Genomic DNA, 26,202 nt, shown 5'->3' with positions numbered 1-26,202 from the left:
GATGTATGTGAATCCGGGCCATTGAGCTCAGAATAAATTTTCCTGGCCAATGAAATTAATTAATCTCCAAGCACTTGACGTAACGAAACGTGTTACGCGCGCTTACAAGTGTCAAGTTTTTATGGTGGTTTTTTTGCCAAAACAGCGCTGTCGGGACGAAATGCGTCCGGGAGAGACAACATCCAGTGAGGCCTTATGTGGTCTGGAGTCGTCTTTATTACCCCCCCCCCCCCCCGCGCACTCGATGTCAGAAATTCTCCTTTCTACGTGGAAGCAGAACGCTCAGCCAAGAAGTGTTCAGCGGTAGACGCGTCACCGGCCCGGCTGTGTAAAGCGCCACAGACAAGGTGCGCCACATGCCGGATCAGTTTAAATGAAATCTGCAGGGAAGCGGTGGGTTCTGTAATCCGCACATCGAAGATAAAACACTCCGGAAGTCCCCGGGGGACTGTAAAGCAAGCAAGCTGTTCTCTTTGGCAGAAGAATACAACACCCCCTCCCCCCACCTCACCTCCTGAGACAAGGAATCAGGCTTTCTGCATTAACAAGTCTGTTTGAAACCGCGGGCCGCGTTTCTTTTTTCTTCTCCAAAACCCTCCTTAGAAAAACACATTTCATGGTGATCCAGAGACAGGTCGGGGCTGCTGGTGGACATGCAGATTGTATTCTCTTGTAGGCCCCGGGGCAAGAAAATACACGGCGCCTTCGCACAAGGAAGAGTTCCAGGACCCCAGCTGGAATGCGAAGGGAAAAAATCTAAAATATATCACTTTTACTGAATTATTTAATTTTTTTATTTTATTATTTCTTTATTTTATCGCCTTATTGCATTTTATTATTTCTGTATCTATTTTATTGTAGTTATTTTTATTTTTACTTTATCTATTTTATTTATTATTTATGTATTTAGAATTTTTTAATTTCTTTATATGTTTTATTTTATTGTATTTAATTTTTTATAATTTTGTATCTATTTTATTGTTTTATTTTATTATTTATATTATTATTTTTTTAATCTATTGTATTGCTATATTTAATTTGTAATTTATATTGTATTATTGTATTTCTTTATCTATTTTATTGCTTTGTTTTTATTGTATTTTATTTTGTTATTATTTCTTATTTTTATTTTCTATTTTATTTTTACCTAATCTATTTTATTGCTTTATTTTATTGTAGTTTATTTTTTATTTATCTATTTTATTTATTATTTATGTATTTTGAATTTTTTTATTTCTTTATATGTTTTATTTTATTGTATTTAATTTTTTATAATTTTGTATCTATTTTATTGTTTTATTTTATTATTTATATTTATGTTATTATTTTTTTAATCTATTGTATTGCTATATTTAATTTGTTATTTATATTGTATTATTGTATTTCTTTATCTATTTTATTGCTTTGTTTTTATTGTATTTTATTTTGTTATTATTTCTTATTTTTATTTTCTATTTTATTTTTACTTTATCTATTTTATTGCTTTATTTTATTGTAGTTTATTTTTTATTTTTACTTTATCTATTTTATTTATTATTTATTTATTTTGAACTTTTTTATTTCTTTATATGTTTTATTTTATTGTATTTTATTTTTTATAATTTTTTATCTATTTTATTGTTTTATTTTATTATTTATATTTATGATATTATTTTTTTAATCTATTGTATTGCTATATTTAATTTGTTATTTTTTTTATTGTATTATTTTATTTCTTTATCTATTTTATTGTATTTTATTTTGTTATTATTTCTTATTTTTATTTTATATTTTATTTTTACTTTATCTATTTTATTGATTTATTTTATTTATTTATTTTATTATTTCTTGATCTATTTTTATGTTATTGCTTTATTTTATTTTAAAGCATTATTAAGCCCAAAAGGAAACATTTATTATATTGCATGTGGTGGCTGCATTTGTTTTCTTTTTTAGGCTTAGACATATGGGGCCAGATCCACATAGAAATGGATAGGCGCAGCGTATCAGAGATACGCTACGCCGCCGTATCTTACCTGGCTTTAAGTCGAATCCAGGAAGAATTTGCACCGTAAGTTACGGCGGCGTATTTCTGGCAGCGGAATTCAAATCGGCGATTAGGGGTCATGATTCATTTAAATGAAGCGCGTCCCCTCGCGGATTGAACTGCGCATGCTCCGTTTCGAAATTTCCCGCCATGCTTTGCGCGAAATGACATCGCAACGACGTCATTTTTTTAACTTAGACGTGACTTACGTCCATCCCTATTCACGGACGACTTACGCAAAAAAAAAAAAAATTCTAATTTCGACGCGGGAACGACGGCCATACTTTAACATGGCAAGTCTATCTATACGCCGCAAAATACCAGCTTTAACTATACGCCGGAAAAAGCCGACTAGAGACGACGTAAGAGAATGCGACGGCCGCGCGTACGTTCGTGGATCGTCGGAAAAAGCTAATTTGCATACCCGACGCGGAAAACGACGCAAACTCCACCCAGCGGGCGCTGAAGTATTGCATCTAAGATCCGAAGGCGTACGCCTGTTGGATCTAACCCAGATGCCGTTGTATCTTGGTTTGAGGATTCAAACTAAAGATACGACGCGGGAAATTTGAAAGTACGCCGGCGTATCAGTAGATATCAGTAGATACGCCGGCGTACTCGCTCTGTGGATCTGGCCCTATGTTGTTTATCAACAGAACAAGCTCTCTTGCAGATGTAGAAGTTTGCAGGGATGAGACAAACCGAGGAGCCTTGAGGAGAGGAGAGCCGCCTGCGGCCCGCCCGAACGCTGAGCAGGGGTGTGGCACCGGCGCGGCGGCCGTATTGTAATTACCGCTTTCTGGAGCCAGTGCAGCGCCTATGATGGACGTCACACGTCCTGCGGTCGCGGCATTGGACCAGTGGGTCGTCCATCATAGGCGTTGCGCAGGCTCCAGAAGGCTGGACCTGCTATGGGACTCGGCCACACTAGGGGGCGCTCGGGATCAGATCGATCCCGGCGCTCGCCACTCGCTCGGCGGCTCGGGGCTAATAATGCAGTCCTGCCACCGTGAGACTCGGGGCTTTACGGGGTCACATTCGGGGCTTTAGCCACGGCTAGCCACCCCCTTCCCGACGCTTCCAGATGAGTCGTTATTCCATAAGTCACACCTCCTCGTTATTCTCTTTGTGTCGCCATCTTTTTTTCCCCCTTTTGTCTTCGTTATCATTTCCCAACCTAAGGCCAGATTCTGGTAGAATCCGCGGTGGCGTAGCGTAAGCCATTTACACTACGCCGCCGCAAATTACTGGAGCAAGTGCCGTATTCTCCAAGCACTTGCTCCGTAATTTGCGGCGGCGTAGTGTAAATGGCCCGGCGTATGGCCGCGTAATTCAAAGGGGGTGGCTTGTATTTAAATTAAGCGCGCCCCCGCGCCGATCGAACTGCGCATGCGTCGGTGACTTGTCCTTAATGTTCCCCTAACGGGGAAGTTCCTTCAATGACTGCGCAGGCGCAAACGTGCCGACGGAAATCTCCGAACCTCGCCCGACATCCAGGCTCATTCTTTAACATCCCCGTGGATTGGAGGATGTTAAAAAAAAGAGCCAGGAGGCCGAGCGAGCCGTCCGTGCGAAGCGAGGACGTGAGGCCGACTGGCCACTTACCTCGAAATCCACGTCGCCCTGGATGCCGGCCGCGGGTTCGGAGATTTCCGTCAGCAAGTTTGCGCCTGCGCAGTCCTTGAAGGAACTTTCACGATAGCTGGAACCATCTCAGCGCATCACCGGCCGTTAAAATAGCCCAGTGCGCATGCTCCAGCTCAGGACGGAAAACGTCAATGACGCCGACGTGTGCGTCATTGACGTAAAATCGTATTCGCGAACGACTTACGAAAACGACGGGAAAAGACGACGCTGACCCGACGCCATACTTAACATGGCTTACGACGGACCTTCTTAAACTTGCCCCTCATATAGCAGGGGCAAGTTTACTCTTACGGAAACGTCGTAAATTTGTTGCGTCGTCCGCGCGTACGTTCGGGAATCGCCGTAAATAGCTAATTTGCATAGACGACGGGGGAAAACGACGAGGCGACACCTAGCGGCGGGAAAAAAAATTGCATTCAAGATCTGACAGCGAAAGAGCCTTACGCCTGTCAGATCTAAGGGATATCTATGCGTAACTGATTCCAAGGCCCCGTACACACGAGAGGATCGATCCGCTGAAATTGATCCGCGGATCGGTTTCAGCGGATAGATCCTGTGGTGTGTACGATCCAGCGGATATTTTTCCGCGGATATATTTCGGGCCGACCGATTTACCTGCTAAGAAATCTATCCGCTGGAATCGGCTCCAGCGGATCGATCCGCTGGTCTGTACAGACTCACCGGATCGATCCGTCCGAACCCATCCCTCGCATGCGTCGTAATGATTCGACACATGCGTGGATATCCTTATATGACAGCGTCGCGCACGTCGCCGCGTCATCATCGCGGCGACGGCGCGACACGTCACCGTGGACAGAATTCCGCGGGGATTTTGATCTCCTGGTTAGTACAACCAGGAGATCAAAATCCGCCAGAGGATTTATCCGCGGAAACGGTCCTCCGGATAAATCCTCTCGTGTGTACCCGGCATTAGAATCAGTCGCATAGATACGCCGGGCCAGATTAGGACTTACGACGGCGCAAATGGCGTTGCGCCGTCGTAAGCCTTTTAAGAATCTGGCCCCTAGACACTCGGCAATCTTCCGCCGGTAGGAGGAATGTAACGCCGGCTCGGCCCACCAACCCGGCCTAGGCAGACGTATGAAGGATCGGCGGAGACCTCTACACGGAGAGGAGCTGCTTACATGGTCTGATAACAGGAATTATCTCGGGGGTTGGGATTGATAAATGGAATAATATGGCGGCGGTATGGAAGGGGGGCCTGCGCTAACAAGAGGTAACGATGTATCTGGAGTCCCGGCAATTCATCACCACATGACAAAGGCCCACGTCCTTCTACTGCATTTATCTGGATTATTAATCCTCCGCTGAGCCTATTCATATCGGGATATAAAATGCGTCTCTAGGTAGCAGTCTCACTCCACGTGCGTCGCCCGCGTCGCCCGCTCCTCCGAGTCCTGGGATGGAACCGGCAGATGGGACTTTGCTCTAATGTGAAGGGAAAATGACAGTTAATAATGCTGATATCTTGACTGGAGACAGCTGCCATCAATCCCCGGCCCCGTCTCTCGCCTTCCATCTTCCTTCCACTTCCATGAATATGAATTTCTGGTGAAAATTACCGATTCACTTTCCTCCGCCGCTCTGAACGGAACCTGCGCCGCTTTTTTTATGTTTTTCCCCAGATGGATTCTTCTAGAGCAGTGGTTCTCAACCTTCTAGTGCTGTGACCCCTTGATAAAATTTCCAAAGTTGTGGGGACCCCCAACAGTATAATTATTTTTGTAGTGTAGGTTGTCGGCATCCAAGGCAAGACAAGTAATTTGCGCCCCTAATTCACAGACATTTAGCGCTCCCTGAGTTCCTTCCACTCGTACAATATTAATACCCCTTATGGTAGATTTTAGGATGTACTACTCTTTCTCTTTGTTCTCCTTTTTTTTCCCTTTTATATCTCTCTATCCTAATTTCTTGTTTTTTTACCCCATTCCTCGCTCTCTAGCCGCCTTTCTTGTTCTTTCCCGTATTCTTTCTCTCCCTTTCTTTGTTCCTACCCCTGTTTTCATGTATTCTTTAGTGCAGCGGGGGGTTGTCATCAGCCAACTTTGGTGCTCTTGATCAAGGTCATCTGCTGATCTGAGAACTGTAGTGGGGGCTTTTAATGGTAACTATAATCGCAGGTAGTGTTACTCACTGTGTCTCTGACTTTATGGTGTCTCGTAGCAGTGACACCTATCCCGAAATCAGGAGATAGGGTCTCCTGCAGCCCCTCCCACTTCACATTCCTCACCAGTCAGCTGACCTCTAGTCTCTGCCCCCCAGCCATGCTGTGAACTGAATGGGCAGCTGCGATGAGGCTGAGTGGGCGGCCGCGTGCTCCAGGAACAGCCCAGCTGGATGGCCACAGACTCCAGGGACAACCTTGCTGGGCAGCTGTGAAAAGGCTGGTAGAGCAGTGCAGGCTTCAGGAACAGCCCAAGATTTGGGGGCCCCTGGCAAATCGTCATTTGACCCCCGAGGGGGTCCCGACCCCCAGGTTGAGAACCACTGTTCTAGAGCTTCACAGGAAGGCGAACGCAGTCCGGGAGAAAATAAGGTTCATGTTTTCCGACCACAATACACATGTAGCTAGATTCAGAGAGATGGCCGCAACTTTGCGGCGGCGTAGCTTAGCGTGTTTAGGCTACGCCGCCGTAAGTTAGCGAGGCAAGTACTTGATTCTCAAAGTACTTGCCTGCTAAGTTACGGCAGCGTAGCCTAAAGGGGGTGGGCGTAACGGCGCCTAATTCAAATTCGCATGAGGGGGCGTGTTTTATGATAATGAGGCTTGACCCGACGTGATTGACGTTTTTTTCCTAACTGCGCATGCGCCGGGCGCCTACATTTCCCAGTGTGCATTGCGGCTAAGTCCGCCGCACGGTCCTATTGATTTCGATGTGGACGTAAACGACGTAAATCCCTATTCATGGACGACTTGCGCAAACGACGTAAAATTTTCGAATTTCTAAGCGGGAACGGCGGCCATACTTTAACATTACTATTCCATCTATTTGATGGAATAACTTTAGTCCTGATAATGCGTTACGGAAACGGCGTATCTGTACTGCGTCGGCCGGGCATACGTAACTCATGGTTACACGGGCGCAATTGCTTCTTGAATCTGGGCCACTGTGTTTCTCAACTCCAGTCCTCGAGGCGCCCCCAACAGGTCATGTTTTCAGGCTTTCCATTATTTTTCACAGGTGATTTGATCAGTTTCACTGCCTTAGTAATTACCACAGCCATTTCATCCGAGGGAAGACATGAAAACATGACCTGTTGAGGCGCCTTGAGGACTGGAGTTGAGAAACACCGGCCTAGTGAATGGCGTGAAGCTCTGCTTACTTCCATCTTGCATACATCCAATCATGTGCGAGAACTAGTGCTACATAAAGTAGAAAATGCTAAATATATTGCCTTTAGAACTACTCTGGGGGGGGGAGATTTACGGCGCACGAGAGTCTGGGGCACCTGTGCATGGTGACCAATCAGCTTCCAAGTTTCATTGTCATAACACTTCAATCAGCACCAAGCTCCAATCACATGCAAGAAAAAAAAGAAAAACAGCAACAAAATAAGAGTATTTTCTGTTTGCACATCATTGATGACATCAGAGAGGGGTGTGTACATTTAGATTGGTCCGGGTCATAAGATAAAGGCGGGGGTGGGCCTCTCTGCACAAGATATAGGCGGGGGTGGGTCTCTCTTCACAAGATATAGGCGGGGGTGGGCCTCTCTGCACAAGATATAGGCGGGGGTGGGCCTCTCTGCACAAGATATAGGCGGGGTGGGTCTCTCTGCACAAGATATAGGCGGGGGTGGGCCTCTCTGCACAAGATATAGGCGGGGGTGGGTCCCTCTGCACAAGATATAGGCGGTGGTGGGCCTCTCTGCGTCTTCCTGTGAATAGAACCGATGGAAGGATCGGAGATCGGCCGGTACAATGTGTCCGCATACTTTTCCCACACAGAATGTCAGATATTTACAGAAGCTACAAAAGTAAACGTTTTCTTTTATCCTATGAGAATCTTCCTTTATCTCGTGTGACTCCTCCTCCAGATAATAATGAGAAGGTACAGAATACACAATGATTGCCCTCTTATAATACAAGGCCAGCGGCCTGTGACCTGTGACTGCGCTGTCCACTCACCTCCAGGATGGACGTTTGGATCTGAAGGATCAGCTCGTGGCCTTTGACCTGCCGGACGCAGATCTTGCAGGACAGCTGAGTGGTGGCCGGCGTGTATCGCTCCAGGGAAAAGGCACAGTGCAGTGGCTGCTGGTTACTGCACCAGACACGGGAGAAAGGGACTTCCTGCAATGAGAAGGACAGGAAGAGACACTCAGATGTTTGGATAGAATAGAAAATATGATAAGGATCAATGGCTGGACTAGTGATCGGCAACATGGACAGTATATTTCCCAACACCCCAGACGGATAATCTCTTAGAAACATGGGCATCTCTTTTCCTAGAACCACGGACAGCTCAACCCCTAGCACCATGGACAGTTCTTCTATCACTAGACAGATCCTGCCCTAGCACCATGGACAGTTCCTCTCCTATCACTAGGGACAGTTCTTCTCCTATCACCATGAACAGTTCATCTCCTATCACTAGGGACAGTTCTTCTCCTATCACTAGGGACAGTTCCTCTCCTATCACTAGGGACAGCTCCTCTCCTATCACTAGGGACAGTTCCTCTCCTATCACTATGGACAGTTCCTCTCCTATCACTAGGGACAGTTCCTCTCCTATCACTAGGGACAGCTCCTCTCCTATCACTAGGGACAGTTCCTCTCCTATCACTATGGACAGTTCCTCTCCTATCACTAGGGACAGTTCCTCTCCTATCACTAGGGACAGTTCCTCTCCTATCACTATGGACAGTTCCTCTCCTATCACTAGGGACAGTTCCTCTCCTATCACTAGGGACAGTTCCCCTCCTCCCCTCCTATCATTAGGGACAGCTCCTCTCCTATCACTAGGGACAGTTCCCCTCCTATCACTTTGGACAGTTCCTCTCCTATCACTAGGGACAGTTCCTCTCCTATCACTAGGGACAGTTCATTTCCTATCACTAGGGACAGTTCCTTTCCTATCACTATGGACAGTTCCTCTCCTATCACTATGGACAGTTCCTCTCCTATCACTATGGACAGCTCTTCCCCTAGCACCATGAACAGTTCATCTCCTATCACTATAGACAGCTCCTCTCCTATCACTAGGGACAGCTCCACTCCTAGCACCATGGACAGCTCCTCTCCCAGCACCATGGACAGCTCCTCTCCCAGCACCATGGACAGTTCCTCTTATTGCCATGGACAGCTCCTTTCCCAGCACCATGGACAGAAACTCTAGCATTAGTGCCATGGGAAGGTCCTCCTACATCCAAGGACAGCTCCTCCTATCACCACGGACGCTTCCTTCTCTAGTGCCACGGACAGCTCCTCTCCCAGCACCATGGACAGCTCCTCTCCCAGCACCCAGAAAATCTAGTACCATGGACAGCTCCTCTCCCAGCACCATGGATAGCTCCTCTCCCAGCATCATGGACAGCTCCTCTCCCAGCACCATGGATAGCTCCTCTCCCAGCACCATGGATAGCTCCTCTCCCAGCACCATGGACAGCTCCTATCCCAGCACCATGGTCAGCTCCTCTCCCAGCACCATGGATAGCTCCTCTCCCAGCACCATGGATAGCTCCTCTCCCAGCACCATGGATAGCTCCTCTCCCAGCACCATGGACAGCTCCTCTCCCAGCACCATGGACAGCTCCTCTCCCAGCACCATGGTCAGCTCCTTTCCTAGCACCATGGATAGCTCCTATTCCAGCACCCAGAAAATCTAGTACCATGGTCAGCTCCTCTCCCAGCACCATGGACAGCTCCTCTCCCAGCACCCAGAAAATCTAGTACCATGGACAGCTCCTTTCCTAGCACCATAGAAAGAAAATCTAGTACCATGGACAGCTCCTCTCCTGGCACCATGGACAGCTCCTCTCCTGGCACCATGGACAGTTCCTCTCCTAGCATCATAGAAAGAAAATCTAGCACCATGGTCAGCTCCTCTGTAGACTGCTCATCCGACCCGCTATTTGAGTTTCAGTTGAATTCTGGGTGGTAACAAAATGTCTCCACATTGCGATATCTATTCGGTATTTTAGACTTTTAGGTTTGGCGCTCTGATGCCATTTAGAGGTGGAATTTGTTATTGATAGGAAATGTCTATGAACAGAACTATTTCTGGAGCGCTTTGCTCAGAAAAGCCTCACCCGGTAGATAAGACCGCACTGTAATTGGCTGATTAGAGGTTCCTCTCCTCGGGATGCACACATGAAGACAACATAGAACTTTCAAGTTCTTGGTTTAAATCAGGCGTCTCCAAGCTTTCTAAGCAAAGGGACAGTTTACTGTACTTCAGACTTTAGGAGGGCCAGACTAGGGCCAGTGGGAATAAACCGTGCCCCATTGTTGGTGTCGGTGGGGGGAATAGTGGCCCATCGTTGGTGTCGTTGAGGGAAATAGTGGCCCATCGTTTGGTGTCAGTGGGGGGGCATAGTGGCCCATCGTTGGTGTCAGTGGGGGGAATAGTGGCCCATCATTGGTGTCGGTGGGGGGGGAATAGTGGCCCATCGTTGGTGTTGGTGGGGGGAAATAGTGGGCCATCGTTGGTGTCAGTGGGGGGAATAGTGGCCCATCATTGGTGTCGGTGGGGGGGGAATAGTGGCCCATCGTTGGTGTTGGTGGGGGGAAATAGTGGGCCATCGTTGGTGTCAGTGGGGGGAATAGTGGCCCATCATTGGTGTTGGTGGGGGGAAATAGTGGGCCATCGTTGGTGTCGGTGGGGAAATAGTGGCCCATCGTTGGTTTCGGTGGGAGAAATAGTGGCCCATCGTTGGTGTCGGTGGGGGGAAATAGTGGGCCATCGTTGGTGTCAGTGGGGGGAATAGTGGCCCATCGTTGGTGTCGGTGGGGGAAATAGTGGCCCATCGTTGGTTTCGGTGGGAGAAATAGTGGCCCATCGTTAGTGTCGGTGGGGGGAATAGTGGCCTATCGTTGGTGTCGGTAGGGGAAATAGTGGCCATCGTTGGTGTCGGTGGGAGAAATAGTGGCCCATCGTTAGTGTCGGTGGGGGAAATAGTGGCCATCGTTGGTGTCGGTGGGGGAATAGTGGCCCATCGTTGGTGTCGGTGGGGGGAATAGTGGCCCATCGTTGGTGTCGGTGGGGGGAAATAGTGGCCCATCGTTGGTGTCGGTGGGAGGAACAGTGGCCCATCGTTGGTATCAATTAAAAGTATTGTGCCCTTTTGATAGCGCTCCATATTCTTTACACACACATGACCTTTAATGGCATCCCAGTCTTAGTCCGGAGGGTTCAATATTGAGTTGGCTCCGCCCTTTGCAGTTATAACAGCTTCACCTCTTCTGGGAAGGCCATCCACAAGGTTTAGGAGGGTGTCTATGGGAACATTTGACCGTTCTTCCAGAAGCGCATTTGTGAGGTCAGGCACTGATGTTGGATGAGAAGGCCTGGCTCGCAGTCTCTAATTCATCCCAAAGGTGTACTATCAGGTTGAGGTCAGGACTCTGTGCAGGCCAGTCAAGTTCCTCCACCCCAAACTCGCTCATCCATGTCTCTATGGACCTTGCTTTGTGCACTGGTGGGCAGTCATGTTGGAACAGGAAGGGGCCGTCCCCAAACTCCTCCCACAAAGTTGGGAGCATGAAATTGTCCAAAATGTCTTGGTATGCTGACGCCTTAAGAGTTCCCGTTCAATGGAAGCCACATAGCATAAAACCAGGGATAATTTATTTAAAATAAACAAAGTAGGTAAAACACTCACATTTGAGCAGGTATACTTCGTCTCGGGGCACGAGACGAAGTGACCTATCACGAAACGTGTCGGGCGGAGCGAGCGACGTGCTGACGTCATCCCCCTCATCGCTGGAACTCTCAACACGAGTGGCGTATCTGGAAACGTCCGGCCGGCGTTACAGGCTGAAATGCTTTTTTATACCTGCTCAAAGGTGAGTGTTTTACCTACTTTGTTTATTTTAAATAAATTATCCCTGGTTTTATGCTATGTGGAGCATTTTTTCTTTACATACCCATGCTATTGAGCCCCGTGTGAACTTACATCTGACCGTGGATACAGCAACTTCCAGTCCCTGTGGTGTGGATACATCATTATCTAGCCCCCTTGTGGAGCGATAAGCTGTGTTTGGTCCTTCGGGACCTTTTTTTCTGGTAAGCAGATTTACATACGGTGGTGGATTCACATGCGGTGGTTAGGATCATATATCATTTGGAGTGTGCACGGGTGTCTTCTCCAATCTGAATCCTTCACGGACTGCTTTCTGCACTTGTTTAGACATATTCATGGACTCTGGTTTATCATGTCTGAACTGTTTTACATCCGCATTTTTTTATTTATGATCACAATTTACAGTGGCCCAGATTCAAGTAGAATTGCGCGATATTTGCGGGGGAGCAGGGCAACGATTTTGTCCTGCGCCCCCGCAAATATTTTGCGCTGCCCTCGATTCACGGAGCAGTAGCTCCGTGAATTGCAAGGGCGCGCCGGCAAATTTGCCCGGCGTAAGCGCGCGCAAGTTAAATGATCCCGCCGGGGGCGGGAATCATTTAAATTAGGCGCGCTCCCGCGCCGAGCGTACAGCGCATGCTCCGTCGGGAAACTTTCCCGACGTGCATTGCGGCAAATAACGTCGCAAGGACGTCATTTGCTTCTAAGTGAACGTGAATGGCGTCCAGCGCCATTCACGAATCACTTACGCAAACGCCGTGAAATTCAAATTTCACGGCGCGGGAAGGCCGGCTATACTTTAGCATTGGCTGCCCCTACTATTAGAAAGGGCAGCCTTGCGCTAAAAGTAGCCGTACGGAAACTCCGTACCTGGCTTGCGCGGGGCCCGCGCAAGCTTGTGAATCAGTGGTAGTCATTTGCATACTACACGCTGATACACAATGGGAGCGCCACCTAGCGGCCCCCGCAAGAATGCAGCCTAAAATCTGCGAGGCAGAAGAGCCTTATGCCGCGCAGATTTTAGCCTGCAGTCGGTGTAACGAGGTTCCTCAATCAGGAGCATTCGTTACACCGGAGCAAGTAAGCACTTGCGCTGCGTAACCTATGGTTACACAGGCGCAATTGCTTCTTGAATCTGGGCCACTGTCTTCTACGAATTAATTTTGCTTGTGGTTTTGTGAGCAATCTTTGAACCATTTATTCATTATTATTAGAGTCTGGGCCCACAGGTGCTGCACCTGCCCAAATTGTTTTGGGCGGCTCCGGCCCTCTTTTGCTCAGCGATATTATCACACTTGGAATCAATTTGTTTGAGTCACATATGATACACCAAGTGGGCTTTGCCCATGTATGATTGTTCTTCACAGGAATCATTTTTGGTTTAGCGCAATTACTTCCTTTTTTTCTATACGGTATATATATATATATATAAATTGTTACCATGCATTTAAAATAAAATATGTACAAAGAAGGTCCACTTGCCCAAACAACGTTGGATGTCCCCGGCTGTTAGAGACCTCATTATAATATGAATTAAAGGAAACCAATTTCCCGAATAGCTCCCGGACTCCTGCCTGAGCCGCATTCCTCCTCCTCCTATTAGAGGATTTGTATTTCTTAGCAGTGAATGGCTTTTCACAGCATAAAACAAAGCTGATTACATTGGGAACGTCCTAATGACACTTCTATTCCCAGCTAATGCTCTCCTTGTTATTATGACGAGATCTACACTTAGTGTGAGGTGAACACCTTCTGTGTCGGTGACTTGTAGGAAAGTATAATTATGGCTTTTTGTTGTAATGTTCATGAGCTGCTAATAAGAGATCCAGCGGGGGGAACCACGTCCTCTCCGAGGCATTCACCTACAGTATTTGTAGTATTATTGGGACCGACCGCCGCATTCATTTCCTTACAGCCACAGACATAGGAATGGCGGGGCTTTGTTGGTCTTACTTTCACCGAGAAGAAGAAGAAAGAGAACTGGAATTACAAACTAGAATGATGGCCGGACCCTTCCGTGAATGTTATAAAAAATGAATCCCAAAAATTTACAAAGGGAGCGCAAAACGACTGCTCGGTGCTTCACCGATGTACTTCGCCGATGTACGCCACCGATGTACGCCACCGATGTACTCCGCCGATGTACGCCGCCGATGTACTCCGCCGATGTACGCCACCGATGTACTCCGCCGATGTACGCCACCGATGTACTCCGCCGATGTACGCCACCGATGTACTCCGCCGATGTATGCCACCGATGTACTACGCCGATGTACGCCACCGATGTACTCCGCCGATGTACTCCGCCGATGTACGCCACCGATGTACTCCGCCGGTGTACTCCACCGATGTACGCCACCGATGTACTCCGCCGATGTACGCCACCGATGTACTCCGCCGATGTACGCCACCGATGTACGCCACCGATGTACTCCACCGATGTACTCCACTCTATAGTAACTCTTCCTCTATAGTAACTCTTCCTCTATAGTAACTCTTCCTCAATAGTAACTCTTCTTCTATAGTAACTCTTCCTCTATAGTAACTCTTCCTCTATAGTAACTCTTCTTCTATAGTAACTCTTCCTCTATAGTAACTCTTCCTCTATAGTAACTCTTCCTCTATAGTAACTCTTCCTCTATAGTAACTCTTCCTCTATAGTGACTCTTCCTCTATAGTAACTCTTCCTCTATAGTAACTCTTCCTCTATAGTAACTCTTCTTCTATAGTGACTCTTCCTCTATAGTGACTCTTCCTCTATAGTATCTCTTCCTCTATAGTATCTCTTCCTCTATAGTAACTCTTCCTCTATAGTATCTCTTCCTCTATAGTAACTCTTCTTCTATAGTGACTCTTCCTCTATAGTATCTCTTCCTCTATAGTAACTCTTCTTCTATAGTAACTCTTCCTCTATAGTAACTCTTCCTCTATAGCAGTGGTTCTCAACCTTTTGGTGCTGTGACCCCTTAATAACATTTGCCAAGTTGTGGGGACCCCCAACAGTAAAATTATTTTCGTAGCGTGACTTGTCAGCAACCAAGGCAAGAGAAGTAATTTGCACCCCTAACCCACGGAAATTTAGCGCTCCCTGAGTCCCCTCCAATCATACAGTATTAAAACCTCATATGGTACATTTAGGATATACCACTCTTTCTCTTTGTTCTCCTCTTTTCCCTTTTATCTCTCTCTATCCTAATTTCTTGTTTTTCCCCCATCGCTCTCTCTAGCCGTCTTTCTTGTTTTTTCTCTTATTCTTTCTCTCCCTTTTTCTTTCTTCCTCCCCCTCTTTTCCTCTCCCTTCCATGTATTCTCTATTTTAATTCCTTCTATTACTCCTTGGTGGAGGGGGAATGGGATGAGTGGCAATGCTGGGGGGAGTTCTGATCAGCCAACTTAGGTGTTCTTGATTAAGGTCATCTGCTAATTTGAGAACTTTAGTGGGGACTTTTAATGGCAACTATAATCACAGGTAGTGTTACCCAGTGTGTCTCTGACTTTGTGGTGTCTCGTAGTAGTGACACCTATGCTGAAATCAGGAGATGGGGTCTCCTCCAGCCCCTCCCACTTCACAATCCTCACCAATCAGCGGACCTCCAGTCTCTACCCCCCATCCATGCTGTGAACTGAATGGGTGGCTGCGAAGAGGCTGGGTGGGCGGCCGTGTGCTCCAGGAACAGCCCAGCTGGGTGGGCCACCGGCTCCAGAGACAGTCCTGCTGAGCAGCCGCAAGAAGGCTGGGAGAGTGGTGCGGGCTTCAGGAACAGCCCAGGATCTGGTGACCCCTGGCAAATCATCATTTTTTTTTTTTTTTTTCTCTTTTTTTTTTTTTTTTTTTTTTTTTTTAAAGTGTATTTTGTGCGTGTACTCGAGAGAGGAGCCGGACTGCAGGAGTTGGGAGTAGGCATGCCTCCCCCAGAGGCAATCTGCCACCTTTCTCCATGCCCCGGGTGGCAATGGCGGGTGTGTGAGGGGATCCTCCCACACAGCCCGCCCTACCTGCTCCGCTTTGAAGCCCAACGGGGCAGAGGGACTCCCTATAAGGGAGTGAGAGGATTAACCCGCTCAACCAGCCCCATTAGTCCTTCGCCTCTCTTTTTAGAGACCGCGTGGTCAAAGTGCGTGTGTTAACCCAATTTAGAGTGCGTGTGTAGGTGTGTGGTTTTTGTGGGAGGGGGGTGGGCGTACTAAGCACAGGCTTACCTTGCATAGCACACCCACCGGGAGCCGGGCTGAGACCACCAAACTCAATTCACATGAAGCCGAGACCGGGATCCGAACCTCTAGCTGCAGAGGTGAATGGCTTGTCAGCACAGTGCCAATCGCGTTGAGCCACCGCAGCTCCCTAGGCAAATCATCATTTGACCCCTGAGGGGGTCCCGACCCCCAGGTTGAGAACCACTGCTCTATAGTAACTCTTCCTCTATAGTATCTCTTCCTCTATAGTAACTCTTCTTCTAGTAACTCTTCCTCTATAGTAACTCTTCTTCTATAGTGACCCTTCCTCTATAGTAACTCTTCCTCTATAGTAACTCTTCCTCTATAGTATCTCTTCCTCTATAGTGACTCTTCCTCTATAAGAACTCTTCCTCTATAGTAACTCTTCCTCTATAGTGACTCTTCCTCTATAGTGACTATTCCTCTATAGTGACTCTTCTTCTATAGTAACTCTTCCTCTATAGTATATCTTCCTCTATAGTAACTCTTCTTCTAGTAACTCTTCCTCTATAGTAACTCTTCCTCTATAGTAACTCTTCCTCTATAGTAACTCTTCCTCTATAGTATCTCTTCCTCTATAGTAACTCTTCTTCTAGTATCTCTTCCTCTATAGTAACTCTTCCTCTATAGTAACTCTTCCTCTATAGTAACTCTTCCTCTATAGTGTCTCTTCCTCTATAGTAACTCTTCCTCTATAGTAACTCTTCCTCTATAGTAACTCTTCCTCTATAGTGTCTCTTCCTCTATAGTAACTCTTCTTCTAGTATCTCTTCCTCTATAGTAACTCTTCCTCTATAGTAACTCTTCCTCTATAGTAACTCTTCCTCTATAGTGTCTCTTCCTCTATAGTAACTCTTCTTCTATAGTGACTATTCCTCTATAGTAACTCTTCTTCTATAGTAACTCTTCCTCTATAGTAACTCTTATTCTAGTAACTCTTCCTCTATAGTAACTCTTCCTCTATAGCAACTCTTCCTCTATAGTATCTCTTCCTCTATAGTAACTCTTCTTCTATAGTGACTATTCCTCTATAGTGACTCTTCTTCTATAGTAACTCTTCCTCTATAGTAACTCTTCTTCTATAGTAACTCTTCCTCTATAGTAACTCTTCTTCTATAGTAACTCTTCCTCTATAGTATCTCTTCCTCTATAGTAACTCTTCCTCTATAGTAACTCTTCTTATATAGTGACTCTTCCTCTATAGTAACTCTTCTTCTATAGTGACTCTTCTTCTATAGTAACTTCCTCTATAGTAACTCTTCCTCTATAGTGACTCTTCCTCTATAGTAACTCTTCTTCTATAATAACTCTTCTTCTATAATAACTCTTCTTCTATAGTAACTCTTCCTGGTGGCTGCTTCCTCTCTCCTCTATGTCCTACAGAGCGTGAGCTGGGGGACTCTGGGGGCCGCGACCTGGATTCAGTTGCAGCTAAGGCCATCCTTACCACTAGAGGCTCTGGTGAACACCTGCTGAATCTTATGCCGCATACACACCATCACTTTTTGTGATGAAAAAGAATGAGATTTTTTAAAACGTCATTTAAAATGACCGTGTGGGGGGGGAAAACGTCGTTTTATGTCTTCTGAAAAACGACAAAAAAAAATTCGAACATGCTTAATTTTTTTTGTGTCATTTTTCAAAACGTCTTTTTTTGTGTCATTTAAAATGATAGTGTGTGGGCAAAACAACGTTTTTAAACCCGCGCATGCTCAGAAGCAAGTTATGAAGCGAGCTTGAATGGAACAGAGTGCCGCCGTACGTGCTGAACGTAACCGCGCTTTGCTAGAGCATTTCGAAAAAACGATGGTGTGTAGGCAACGTCGTTTTTTAAAAAAGAAGTTTCAAAAACTTAGTTTTTTTTCATCACATAAAACGTCGTTTTTTTCTATCACAAAAAACGACCGTCTGTACACCGGCATCAGACTCCGCGCCCTGGGGAATCTTGGGCTCAAGCTTCCTGTGGGATCCCTGTTTGTGCTCTGGTGGACGTGCCCTCCATATCCACTCTGTGTTCCATCCGCAGCAGTCTGGCATAGGGTTCACTACCTTGTGGTGCACTCCTGACTCCAACAGGGTGCATCTGTCATCTGACCACAGGTGACCTGACACTATCTGATGAGACGAGACAGATCATGCCTTTCTAGAAAGTAGAAAACACGATCTGTCATCTCCTATAGTAAGTCCCCTCCCACCCCCCCCCCCCCCAGTTAGAACACACATGAGGGAACACAGTTAACCCATTGATCGCCCCCTAGTGTTAACCCCTTCCCTGGCAGTCACATTTACATAGTAATCAGTGAATATTTATAGCTCTGATCACTGTGTAAATGCAAATGGTCCCAAAAATGTGTCAAAAGTGTCCGATCTGTCCGCCGCAATGTCGCAATACCGCAAAAAAAAATCGCAGATCACCGCCATTACTAGTACAAAAAAAAACACCATTTAAATGCCATAAATCTTTCCCATAGTTTGTAGACCCTATAACTTTTATGCAAACCAATCAATATACGCTTATTGTGATTTATTTTACAAAAAAATATGTAGAGAATATATATCGACCTAAACTGAGGAATTTTTTTTTTTATTATATATTTATTAAATTAAGATATTAACTATAACAAAAAGTAAAAGATATTGGGCCAGATTCAGAAAGATCAGCGGATCTTTCTGCTGGCGTAACGTATCCCCGATATGTTACGCCGCTGTAACTTTGGGCGCAAGTTCTGTATTCAGAAAGAACTTGCGCCCTTATTTACGGCGGCGTAACGTATGTGTTGCGGCGTAAGGCCGCGTAATTCAAATGGGGATGTAGGGGGCGTGTTTTATTTTTAAATTTGTGTTGACCCCGCGTTTTTTAAGTTTTATTTGAACGGGGCATGCGCCGCCCGTAAAATATCCCAGTGTGCATTGCTCTAAATGACGTCGCAAGGACGTCATTGCTTTCGACGTGAACGTAAATTACGTCCAGCCGTATTCGCAAACAACTTACGCAAACGACGTAAAATTTCAAAACTCGGCGCGGGAACGACGGCCATACTTAACATTAGCTACCCCTCATATAGCAGGGGTAACTATACGCCGGAAAAAGCCGAACGCAAACTACGTAAAAAAAAAAGCGCCGGGCGGTCGTTCGTTTCTGAATCGGCGTAAATCCTCATTTGCATATTCCTCGCGTAAAAATACGGAAGCGCCACCTAGTGGCCAGCCTGGAATTGCAGCCTTACACCTGTCGGATCTTAGGGATATCTATGCGGAACCAATCCAGGAACCAGGGGCAGCCAATGTTACGTATACCCGTCGTTCCCGCGTCACAAAATTTTAAATTGACGTAGTTTGCGTAAGTGAATCATGAATGGCGCTGGACACCATTCACGTTCACTTTGAAGCAAATGACGTCCTTGCGACGTCATTTGCCGCAATGCACGTCGGGAAAGTTTCCAGACGGAGCATGCGCACTACGCTCGGCGCGGGAACGCGCCTAATTTAAATGATTCCCGCCCCTACGGGATCATTTAAATTGCGCGCGCTTACGCCGGGCATTTTGCCGTAGCGCCCACGCAATTTACGGAGCTACTGCTCCGTGAATCGCGGGTAGCGCAGAAAATTTGCGGGGGCGCAGGGCAAAAACGTTGCCCTGCGCCTCCGTAAAAAAAGAGCAAATGTACCTGAATCTACCACATTGTGTTTTTTTTTTTTTTAAATGTTGCTCTTTTTTTGTTTATAGCGCAAAAAATAAAAACCGCAGAGGTGATCAAATACCACCAAAAGAAAGCTCTATTTGTGGGGAAAATGTGATGGAAGTTTTCTTTCATTATAATGTTTTATTCCTTTATTTCTTTTATATTCTTATATTGTTTTTATTTCTTTATCTATATAAGATATATACATATGCATGTGTGAAAATATATATTACCCACTTAACATCCGTCAAATGACGGCGGGCGGAATGCTCTACTGTTCCGACAGGACGTCATATGACGTCCTGTCTTTTAAAGCCTCTAGAGCGCGCGCGCCCGTCGCGTCACTGGGAAAACCGCGCGCGTGCCCGGCGGCCGCGATGGCCGCCGGGCACCCGAGATTGCCCAGTAACTGAGCAGGGACGTGGAGCTCTGTGTGTAATGATGGGGTGTAAACACAGAGCTCCACGTGCTGTCAGGGAGAGAGGAGACCGATCTGTGCCCCTTGTACATAGAGACACAGCATCGGTCACCTCCCCCAGTCACCCCCCTCCCCCCACACAGTTAGAACACACCCACGATACACATTTAACCCCTTCCTCACCCCCTAGTGTTAACCCCTTCCCTGCCAGTCACATTTATACAGTAATCAATGCATATTTATAGCACTGTTCACTGTATTAATGTGAATGGTCCCAAAAATGTGCCGCTATAATGTCGCAGTCCCGAAAAAAAAACGCAGATCCCCGACCATTAATAGTAAATTTTGTAGGCAATATAACTTTTGCGCAAACCAGGTTATTGCGATTTTTTTTTTTACCAAAAATATGTAGAATAATACGTATCGGCCTAAACTGAGAAAAACATTTTTTTTTTTAAAAAAAAATTGGATATTTATTACAGCAAAAAGTAAAAAATATTGTTTTTTTTTCAAAATTTACGCTCTTTTTTTGTTTATAGCCCAAAAAATAAAAACCGCACAGGCGATCAAATACCATTAAAAGAAAGCTCTATTTGTGGGGAAAAAAGGACGTCAATTTTGTTTGGGAGCCACAGCGCACGACCGCGCAATTGTCAGTTAAAGCGACGCAGTGCCGGAAGCTAAAATCTCGTCTGGGCAGGAAGGGGGTGTATGTGCCCAGTAGGCAAGTGGTTACAATAGTATTATTATCCTTCAATGAAATGACAGATTATAAAAAGTTTCAGTACATTTTATCTTGGAGTGAGGACAAAGGACTATTAATATCAAAAAACAGATGTCTTCAAACCCCCTCCAAAACAGCTCCTCCCATGGCTCCCTCCATTGACTAAAACAAATATGGCGATTGTGGAAGGAAAGAATGTGCCATGAGGGCTCCATGCCATAAATGGACTTGCAAAGAGAAACCACCATATATGGACTGACCTATCAGTATGCTTATGTGTGTGATGTCGTCATGTTGTTTATAAAAGACCAATAAAAAGTCCAGCCCCTTCTCTCTGATTCTGGAACACCTAAAGAAACCGAGCTCTCTCTCTCAGTTCTCTGCACACTTTCACGATTTGGGTCAAACGGCAGAATGGGTTAAGCCCTGAGGTTGTGTCAGGGGTCAACCTATTTAACCACTTCCCGACCGCCGCATGTACATATACGTCGGCAGAATGGCACGGACAGGCACATTGGCGTACCTGTACGTCCCTGCCTAGACGTGGGTCGGGGGTCCGATCGGGACCCCCCCCCCGCTACATGCGGCGGTCGGATACGTGCGGGGAGCGATCCGGGACGAGGGCGCGGCTATTCGTTTCTAGCCGCCCCCTCGCGATCGCTCCCCGGAGCTGAAGAACGGGGAGAGCCGTATGTAAACACACCTTCCCCGTGCTTCACTGTGGCGGCTGCATCGATCGAGTGTTCCCTTTTATAGGGAGACTCGATCGATGACGTCACACCTACAGCCACACCCCCCTACAGTTGTAAACACACACTAGGTGAACCCTAACTCCTACAGCGCCCCCTGTGGTTAACTCCCAAACTGCACCTGTCATTTTCACAATAAACAATGCAATTTAAATGCATTTTTTGCTGTGAAAATGACAACGGTCCCAAAAATGTGTCAAAATTGTCCGAAGTGTCCGCCATAATGTCGCAGTCACGAAAAAAAAAAACGCTGATCGCCGCCATTAGTAGTAAAAAAAAAAAAAAACTATCCCCTATTTTGTAAATGCTATAAATTTTGCGCAAACCAATCGATAAACGCTTATTGCGATTTTTTTTTACCAAAAATAGGTAGAAGAATACGTATCGGCCTAAACTGAGGAAAAAAATGTTTTTTATATGTTTTTGGGGGATATTTATTACAGCAAAAAGTAAAAAATATTGCATTTTTTTCAAAATTGTTGCTCTATTTTTGTTTATAGCGCAAAAAATAAAAACCGCAGAGGCGATCAAATACCACCAAAAGAAAGCTCTATTTGTGGGGAAAAAAGGACGCTAATTTTGTTTGGGAGCCACGTCGCACGACCGCGCAATTGTCATTTGAAGCTGCGCAGTGCCGTATCGTAAAAAAAAAAAAAAAATGGCCCGGTTATTGGGCAGCCAAATCTTCCAGGGCTGAAGCAGTTAATGAATATGAATGGAATGTCCCAACCCTACAGGTACATTCCTTCTAGAGAATATTCTTTGACATAAAATACTAAGGGCCAGATTCACATAGAAATGCGTTACGCTGCGGCGGCGTAACGTATCCCATTTACGCTACACCGCCGCAAGTTTACAGCGTAAGTGCTTGATTCACAAAGCACTTACCTGTAAACTTGCGGCGGCGTAACGTAAATCTGCCCGGCGCAAGCCCGCCTAATTCAAATGGGGCGGGGACCATTTAAATTAGGCGCGTTCCCGCGCCGAACGTACTGCGCATGCTCCGTCCCTAAAATTACCCGACGTTCATTACGCTAAATGACGTTGCAAGGACGTCATTGGTTTCGACGTTAACGTAAATGGCGTCCAGCGCCATTCACGGACGACTTACGCAAACGACGTGAAATTTAAAAATTCGACGCGGGAACGACGGCCATCCTTAACATGGGTTAGACCACCTAGAGGGCATGCTTAGTTTTAGGCGACGCATCTCTACGGAAACGACGTCAATTTAGATCGACGGGCAAAGCGGACGTTCGTGAATCGGCGTAACTAGTCATTTGCATATTCTACGCCGACCGCAATGGAATCGCCACCTAGCGGCCGGCCTAGAATTGCAGCCTAAGATCCGACGGTGTAACACAGTTACACCTGTAGGATCTTAGGCATATCTATGCGTAACCTGATTCTATGAATCAAGCGCATAGATACGACGGGCGGATCACAGAGATATGACGGCGTATCTCTTTTGTGAATCTGGCCCTAATACGCTACTTTTGGATCTGTTATCAGAAAAATGGTTCTTTGTAAAGAAAAAAGAAAAAAATAAAGAAAATAAAGTGTGACTGGAGAAGCCTCCGTTGAACCCGTAATTCTGCGTGATTGATGTTCCCGCGAAGTGAGTGAGACTTCTGAAGCCCGAAGTATGAAATGAAAAGAAGAAGAAGTGCGCTTTACAATGGTGATACCTTTTATTAGGATGACTATGGAGGTCTGACGCGGCCTTCTAGGAATTAAACCCTCAAGGCCTCACTTGAGCTACTTCAGAAAATTTGTTCTCTTTAAAGATTATGTGAAATAGAAGAGGCTTTGCGGGTTTCTTTCTGGCCACACGAAGATAGAGAGTAAAATGTTAACTGTTTGTTCCAGGCGGGACTCAACCTTTTCATTTCACAAGCAGTCCGATCTTCTCTCGAGTCTCACCCCCCCCCAGTCCGATCTTCTCTCGAGTCTTACCCCCCAGTCCGATCTTCTCTCGAGTCTCACCCCCCCAGTCCGATCTTCTCTCGAGTCTCACCCCCCCAGTCCGATCTTCTCTCGAGTCTCACCCCCCAGTCCGATCTTCTCTCGAGTCTTACCCCCAGTCCGATCTTCTCTCGAGTCTTACCCCCCAGTCCGATCTTCTCTCGAGTCTTACCCCCCCCAGTCTGATCTTCTCTCGAGTCTCACCCCCCCAGTCCGATCTTCTCTCGAGTCTCACCCCCCCAGTCCGATCTTCTCTCGAGTCTTACCCCCCCCAGTCTGATCTTCTCTCGAGTCTCACCCCCCCAGTCCGATCTTCTCTCGAGTCTCACCCCCCCAGTCTGATCTTCTCTCGAGTCTCACCCCCCCCAGTCCGATCTTCTCTCGAGTCTCACCCGCCCCAGTCCGATCTTCTCTCGAGTCTTACCCCCCCCAGTCCGATCTTCTCTCGAGTCTCACCCCCCCCAGTCCGATCTTCTCTCGAGTCTCACCCCCCCATTCCGATCTTCTCTCGAGTCTCACCCCCCAGTCCGATCTTCTCTCGAGTCTTACCCCCCAGTCCGATCTTCTCTCGAGTCTCACCCGCCCAGTCCGATCTTCTCTCGAGTCTCACCCTCCCAGTCCGATCTTCTCTCGAGTCTCACCCTCCCAGTCCGATCTTCTCTCGAGTCTTACCCCCCCCAGTCCGATCTTCTCTGGAGTCTCACCCCCCCAGTCCGATCTTCTCTCGAGTCTTACCCCCCCAGTCCGATCTTCTCTCGAGTCTCACCCCCCCAGTCCGATCTTCTCTCGAGTCTCACCCCCCCCCAGTCTGATCTTCTCTCGAGTCTCACCCCCCCCAGTCTGATCTCCTCTCGAGTCTTACCCCCCCAGTCTGATCTTCTCTCGAGTCTCACCCTCCCAGTCCGATCTTCTCTCGAGTCTTACCCCCCCCCCCAGTCCGATCTTCTCTCGAGTCTTACCCCCCCCCAGTCCGATCTTCTCTCGAGTCTTACCCCCCCAGTCCGATCTTCTCTCGAGTCTCACCCCCCCAGTCCGATCTTCTCTCGAGTCTCACCCTCGCAGTCCGATCTTCTCTCGAGTCTTACCCCCCCCAGTCTGATCTTCTCTCAAGTCTCACCCCCCCCAGTCCGATCTTCTCTCGAGTCTTACCCCCCCCAGTTTGATCTTCTCTCGAGTCTTACCCCCCCAGTCCGATCTTCTCTCGAGTCTTACCCCCCCAGTCCGATCTTCTCTCGAGTCTTACCCCCCCAGTCCGATCTTCTCTCGAGTCTTACCCCCCCAGTCCGATCTTCTCTCGAGTCTTACCCCCCCCAGTCCGATCTTCTCTCGAGTCTTACCCCCCCCAGTCCGATCTTCTCTCGAGTCTCACCCCCCCAGTCCGATCTTCTCTCGAGTCTTACCCCCCCCAGTCCGATCTTCTCTCGAGTCTCACCCCCCCAGTCCGATCTTCTCTCGAGTCTTACCCCCCCCCCAGTCCGATCTTCTCTCGAGTCTTACCCCCCCCCAGTCCGATCTTCTCTCGAGTCTTACCCCCCCCCAGTCCGATCTTCTCTCGAGTCTCACCCCCCCAGTCCGATCTTCTCTTTAGGTCTTACCCCCCCAGTCCGATCTTCTCTCGAGTCTCACCCCCCCCAATCCGATCTTCTCTCGAGTCTCACCCCCCCCAGTCCAATCTTCTCTCGAGTCTTACCCCCCCAGTCCGATCTTCTCTCGAGTCTCACCCCCCAGTCCGATCTTCTCTCGAGTCTTACCCCCCCCAGTCCGATCTTCTCTCGAGTCTCACCCCCCCAATCCGATCTTCTCTCGAGTCTCACCCCCCCAGTCCGATCTTCTCTCGAGTCTTACCCCCCTCCCAGTCCGATCTTCTCTCGAGTCTCACCCCCCCAGTCCGATCTTCTCTCTAGTCTTACCCCCCCCAGTCCGATCTTCTCTCGAGTCTTACCCCCCCAGTCCGATCTTCTCTCGAGTCTCACCCCCCCAGTCCGATCTTCTCTCGAGTCTCACCCTCGCAGTCCGATCTTCTCTCGAGTCTTACCCCCCCCCCAGTCTGATCTTCTCTCAAGTCTCACCCCCCCAGTTTGATCTTCTCTCGAGTCTTACCCCCCCAGTCCGATCTTCTCTTGAGTCTTACCCCCCCAGTCCGATCTTCTCTCGAGTCTTACCCCCCCAGTCCGATCTTCTCTCGAGTCTTACCCCCCCAGTCCGATCTTCTCTTGAGTCTTACCCCCCCAGTCCGATCTTCTCTCGAGTCTCACCCCCCCAGTCCGATCTTCTCTCGAGTCTTACCCCCCCCAGTCCGATCTTCTCTCGAGTCTTACCCCCCCAGTCCGATCTTCTCTCGAGTCTTACCCCCCCCCCAGTCCGATCTTCTCTCGAGTCTCACCCCCCAGTCCGATCTTCTCTCGAGTCTCACCCCCCCAGTCCGATCTTCTCTCGAGTCTTACCCCCCCAGTCCGATCTTCTCTCGAGTCTTACCCCCCCAGTCCGATCTTCTCTCGAGTCTCACCCCCCCAGTCTGATCTCCTCTCGAGTCTTACCCCCCCAGTCTGATCTTCTCTCGAGTCTCACCCTCCCAGTCCGATCTTCTCTCGAGTCTTACCCCCCCCCCAGTCCGATCTTCTCTCGAGTCTTACCCCCCTCCCAGTCCGATCTTCTCTCGAGTCTCACCCTCCCAGTCCGATCTTCTCTCTAGTCTTACCCCCCCCAGTCCGATCTTCTCTCGAGTCTTA

The 26,202-nt window shown here is 47.5% G+C and overlaps 1 protein-coding gene across 1 annotated transcript in view; it reads right to left on the bottom strand.

Moving 5' to 3' along the window:
- UNC5D (unc-5 netrin receptor D) overlaps positions 1-26,202 on the bottom strand; it is a 500,326-nt gene that overhangs the window by 44,905 nt on the left and 429,219 nt on the right. Inside the window, exon 15 of the mRNA XM_040341477.1 lies at positions 7,824-7,988. Within this exon, the coding sequence (XP_040197411.1) occupies positions 7,824-7,988 (165 nt within the window). The remainder of the gene's footprint in view (positions 1-7,823; positions 7,989-26,202) is intronic.

The sequence above is a fragment of the Rana temporaria genome, chromosome 3 (assembly GCF_905171775.1).
Source record: "Rana temporaria chromosome 3, aRanTem1.1, whole genome shotgun sequence".
Taxonomy (NCBI): Eukaryota; Metazoa; Chordata; class Amphibia; order Anura; family Ranidae; genus Rana; species Rana temporaria.
This window is presented reverse-complemented; position numbering and strand designations above follow the sequence as displayed.